The 5,810-nt window shown below is 36.7% G+C and overlaps 1 protein-coding gene across 1 annotated transcript; it reads left to right on the top strand.

Annotated features, from left to right (window-relative positions):
* The first annotated feature begins 2,934 nt into the window (after positions 1-2,934).
* On the top strand, positions 2,935-3,630 carry LOC128132391 (uncharacterized). Its single transcript, XM_052768938.1, has one exon. It carries the CDS (start codon positions 2,935-2,937, stop codon positions 3,628-3,630), a length of 696 nt encoding a protein of 231 aa, XP_052624898.1.
* The last annotated feature ends 2,180 nt before the right edge of the window (positions 3,631-5,810 follow it).

Below are 5,810 nucleotides of genomic sequence, written 5' to 3'. Positions count from 1 at the left end.
CCTGCATAGAAGATGATATAATTGGTTAAGTTCAAACTTCAAATTGTATAAACAATAATATAAATGAAGGGAAACGATATAATAACAAAAGTTAAATTAAGTTTAACCTCTGTGTAGTTTGAAACTCCATTAGAAGAAGAAAAAAGAGACCTTTCATATGCACAACATATACCTAGAATCTAAATTAGGCATGCATGAAGCACAAACAATGATTTTAAACATAATAAAGTCACAACATAAACCATAATCTAATTCCATTCTACATGAAAGTAACCTGACCAAAAGCATAAATTATAGCATTAAAATGTAGAGCACAAAAGTTCAATCAAATCATGTCTCAGAAGCAAAAGAAGAAAGAAGAACAAAAAACCAAGCTGAGGTTGTGTGGCTCTGAACTTATGTGCTCCTTCAACCACCATTTTACAAACCACCTCTTGTAATAAAAAGAATACGACATGTTTAATTTGAGTAGCAGTAGACATGGTCTACTAAGAAAACCTGCAAATAAAAAAAATCAAACCTAGTATCGATGGCAGATCCGTGCAAAAGAAGAGTTGAGGTGTCAAATTGAGACACGAGAAGAAGACGTCGACTTAATCAAACCTAGCTTTCCTCCTGTCAAAATGATCAAACTCATGTCTCCTTGACGGGCAGCGCGTAGGTCAGCGACGGTGGCGGAGAGGAGAGATGGGTTGGAGGAGAAGGCGGAAGTGCGTGCTTAGGTTGATGGCGAGCATATGAACCCTTCAAAGGAAAATATAAAGTATCCATTATTTATTCATTACTCTTACAACCCCTTTAAAGGAAAGTATAAAAAGTAGTCAGAATTTCTTTTACCTGAAGAGCTAATAGGTCGATGGCAGAGGAAGGTGTGAAAAAGATGCGACGTTGGCGGAGGGTCGACGACCAGGAAATAGCACAAAGTGGTGGTCGGAGTGTGAGGGGAGTAGTTAGCGGTCGATGTGGGAAGGGGAAAGAAGTATCGCCGATTAGGGTAAAGAGGGAAGTGAAAGCGGGCTAAGGGTAAAGAGGGAAGTGAAAGCGGGCTTTTCTAATTTTTGGGTTTTTCTTTTTCCCGCTTATTACCAAAGAGCGCGTTTCATTAAAAAATATAAAGCGACATGTTTAGATGACGCATATTTTATAATAAGTGCCCTCCGTGTTTTTTTTTCTAACACTTATTCTAGGGCACGCAAGAATGCGTGTTCTAAATCCTTCAAATTTCTAGAGAGCTGACATTATTTTCAGGTCACGTGCTTTTGCGTATCATAAATCACTGCGTGACATAAATTGCGCGTCATTAAAGGTCTGTTTTCTAGTAGTGGAGCGATGATGGTTGCCTCTGGATGTATCCTAAATTTTTATCTATGCATTAAGGTTTCCCGTTTTGCTATCTGACTCTCGTTGATTCGACCCACATCCCCATGATGTGGTCCTAGAAAGAATAGAAAAAGATTTGAACGCAATAAAGTTCACATACAATAAGTTTACGAACTCCTGGTTGCTCAGCTCATCGGGCTGGCTGAGTAATTCTCATATTTTCCTCGACTCTTGACGATATGGAGATTTGACTATAAGGGTAGTTTCGAGGATCAATTCGATACGAGATTCAACTTGGCACTCAGAAGAAATCCCTAGAATGTCTTTGGGGAAGACATTGGGAAAGTTGCAGACTTCGAAGATGCTCTCAAGGTCTTTAACTTCTTGCGTCTCATTGACAACATGAGCCAGAAATGCATAGCATTCTTTTCGTAGATGCTCCTAGCCTTCGACACATGAAATGATACTAAGGTTCGAATAGACTTATCACTGAAACTAGTGAGGACTCTGTCAGAAGGAAGATTAAGACGAATCGCTTTCTCGAAGCAATGGTCATCGGCACGATGGGAGACTCATTCGTCCTATGTCGATTAGGACATTGAAGCTTTTCATGGAGACTGATATGAAATTGATGGGGGAAAAGGAATAATCGTCTAAGCACATCTTATGATTCATGTTTTGAGGACAAAACAGTGATGGGACCTTGATAAAGTTGCTCAATTTGAATGCTACCGCTCCAAGGTATACTTTTGACAATGATAATCTTTGACTGAAATATAATAGTTGCCACCACTGTCGATATTAAGATTACACAAAGTTTGGAAAAATTTGACCTAGGAGTACGTCTACAACATACCAACAGAGGAACAATTTGACAACATAAAGAACTAGCGAACACTGTAAGAGAAGAATGTCTACAGAGAGAGGATCTACTTAGAACATAAATAGTATATATATATATATATATATATATATATATATATATATATATATATATATATATATATATATACTCATTTCCTTTCAAACCTTATCTACATTCTTATTTCTTTCTAAATAAATGGAGCAAAACCAAAACACCTCCCCATCATCAAACCCAAACACAACCTCGCCTGTCGGGTTTGCCGGTTATGAAGGTTATTTCAACCTTTTATCGACTCAAGGCTCATCACAGATCTCATACCAAAACGCAGCTTTCAACCCCGCTTCACCGCCACTACAGTTTCCCAACTCACCTTACTTTCAACAAAATCAAGGCCGTCAAAACTCAAATTTACAATAAAATCTTTTCCCTTCTTTTGCTTCGATGCAACAACAAACCAACCAACCATCGCCTACAACACAACAATCGGGTGAAGCGGAAGCGGGAGGTAGTAGGAACAAGAAAGGGAAAGGGAAAGGATAATCAATAGCGGTAGAAACAGAAAATGCAGACGTTCCACAATGGTGAACACCGGATGAGGAATACGCTTTGACGGCGGCTTGGTGTGCTACTTCAAAAAACGAACTTTGCGGAAATGGAATGAAAAAATGAGCTTATTGGGGGGGGGGGGGGGGGCGGTGCTCGACAAGTTTAACGCTATTTTAAAGAAAAATTTGTATCGCAACAATGACATGTTGAGCAGCAAATGGGGTATGATAACTAAGCGGTGCAACAAATTCAACGGTATTTACAACTGGCTTGAGGCGCAACAACAAAACGGAACCAACGACTTCGATTTGTTCAAATCTGCTAAGGAACAATATCGGGTCGAAATGGGTCATGTTTTCGACTTTGAAAAATCATGGGAATTGTTGCAAATGGATCCAAAGTGGAATAAAACGCCTATGTCGTCGGAGGTTCAATCCAAAAGGTCTCGCAATTTTAGCTCGGTCGACGCGTCGGACGCACGGACTAACATCGACCTAAACACCGATGACGATGAGATCCCGGATGATATCCAAGAGATATCCCCACCACGAAGATCGCCTGGACGCGACAAAGCGAGGCACGCTGCAAGACATGCGGAGGAAGTGGAGACGAGAGCAAAAGATGCAGCGGAAATGAGAGCAAAATTCGACGAGCACAATTTATTAATAAAACAAAAAAATGAGTCGAAGCGTGGTCATTTGGAGTTCCTGGAAAGGCAGGCACGGGAGAAGCAGGAACAAAAAGATAGGGAACTAATGACACATCAGTTGTCAATTCTTCGGACAAGCGATGAGGGTTTAGCGCCTGCTGATCTAGCGGTGCTACAAGCGATGAAGGAACAAATTAGGAAAAAAATATTTGGGTTAATTAGGATTGGTGTGGTTTTAGTGGTAATTTGAATGGTATTTTAGTTATTAATTTAGGTTTAAAATTATGTTTTTTTAATTGTAATCAGAATTTTAGATTTAAAATATTATGTATTTTTTTTTTTTTAAAATTATATGTTTTATAAAAAAATATATTAGTTATTAAAAAAACGCAAAAAGAAAAAAAAAACAAAAGCCAAAAAAAAGTAAACAAAAAAACAAAATAGTAAAAAATAAATACAAAAAATAAAAATATTTATTTTCAAAAAGTTGGTGTTGCATATTGTTGCTCATTTCCCCACTTTGTGTTATAACACCATTTGCTTATGTGGCATGTGAAGTGACACAACTTGGTGTTGCACCTTGTTGCCCACATCCAATGCTCTTAGGAAAATGACACAAAAGTTATTAGCGTTTCTTTTTTTTTTTTTTTTTTTTTTTTTGCAATTTTGACACTGTATATATATTTTTCTATTACATTTAAGTCATAATAATTTTAATTTCTTGCATTCTGACCGGTTAACCGGCTTTCTTCGGATCACACGTTTACCACTGTTGGAATGGCATGATGATGTGTAAGACGCGAAAAAGACGTTAAAAGGCGCTTTGCGATTTTTCGATTTTCTGACTTTCTCTCGAATAGCAGCTTAATTTATGAACGGCCACAACTTTCTCACACAAATTATGATTTGATGAACTTTATATCCACAGAATCTTCCCAGAAGAACTACAACTTTCTTTTTATAATAATTCATTAGTAACCTTTACTGTTTATACCACCTAAAATAATTTCTTAGATCCACAATCAAAGATGATCCTAGGTCGGTTATCTTGTTATAATTATATAGTTTACTATCTTCCTTGCATCTATACTTAGATAATTAAATTCATTTCTTAAACTTCTCCATAATGAGTGTCAAGGTATCTCTACTCCGGTTCTTACTTTATCAGGCTTATCTTTTACTTAAAACCTTTACACTTATTCATTGCCTTCTTAGACTTTATGTCCAGCTTCCTTTCTATTAATCATACTTTTATCTTATGAGTACTTTGGGCTTTAACCCCCTTGTATGTCCACTATGTACTGTCGTCTTTAACTATAATCCTTACATTCTCATCACCAATCCTTTCATAGGAATGATGATCAACTTATCTTATCTTAAGATCATACCTTCCACCAGGAAGTCGTTCTTTCAATTTGCATAACATGTATTCCTACATGTTATGCTTGTCGCTCGTTCGATTCATACCTTAAATCTCTTGGCTTGTTATTTTACCTCACAATAAGAATTCGGAGTATTAGGGACGACGCTTTTTGGGACGACATAAGCAATAGCGGCGACACCATAGTAGACGCGCTTGATGTCGCCGCCAAAACCTCATTATCGTCGCTATTACCGACATCGCTAAAGATAACCACCGGTGATCCGTCGGAGATATGTTACTTTCAATCGTGACCCTTGGTTTGGCAAATAATCCAATAAAAACATAGGTATTATTATGAGTCGAGTTATGTAGTCAAGTAGTACAAGGTGGTTTTGCAACAATTTATTAGCTAAATTAAGAATTTTTGTCAAGTCAAAGTGGAACTTCATTAATTCTTTTTACTAAATTTATCTATAGACACATGAAAGAAACTGAATAAACATTGCAAATCATAAATACAATGTTGTTCTACCAGCAAAAAAAAAAAAAAAAAAAAAAAAAAAAAAAAAAAACTAAAGGCAAGAAAGTTTGATTCTTGGCAGATCTGCATGTTCACCATTGAAGCTTTCCATTAAAACATTGCATGACAACTTTGTGTGACAATCATACTTATATTCTCTATTCTTGATAAATTGTGGTCTTTTCTGATATCTTCTCGCAAAAAATTAGCAACGTACTTAAACTTATCTTTGTATGTAGCATGAACCAATCCGTCTTGTTCTCGCATTGTCTTTTCATTGATGTTTGTGAGCCAGAAGATTATTTTTATGTTTAATACAATTCTTGACAATCAGGAAACTACCTTGTGATCCCTCAAGTTTACCAAAGTACCCTCCAAGTAACGAATATGAAGCTATAGAATAATGAAAAAAAGGTAAAATCTCTTGAGCGGTAAGTTTTTGGTAGTGTTTTGTATGATAAAATAACGGAAGGAGTGGAATGATCTATTCCATTTGAATGTTTGTTTTGATGGATGGAATGGAATAGCTCTTTCACAAAATAATAGT

Source organism: Lactuca sativa, chromosome 2, assembly GCF_002870075.4.
Source record: "Lactuca sativa cultivar Salinas chromosome 2, Lsat_Salinas_v11, whole genome shotgun sequence".
Classification (NCBI taxonomy): Eukaryota; Viridiplantae; Streptophyta; class Magnoliopsida; order Asterales; family Asteraceae; genus Lactuca; species Lactuca sativa.
This window is presented reverse-complemented; position numbering and strand designations above follow the sequence as displayed.

Bases quoted from the DNA above. Each gene is read 5' to 3' on its own strand.
- LOC128132391 (XM_052768938.1), top strand. From the start codon at position 2,935: ATGTTGAGCAGCAAATGGGGTATGATAACTAAGCGGTGCAACAAATTC.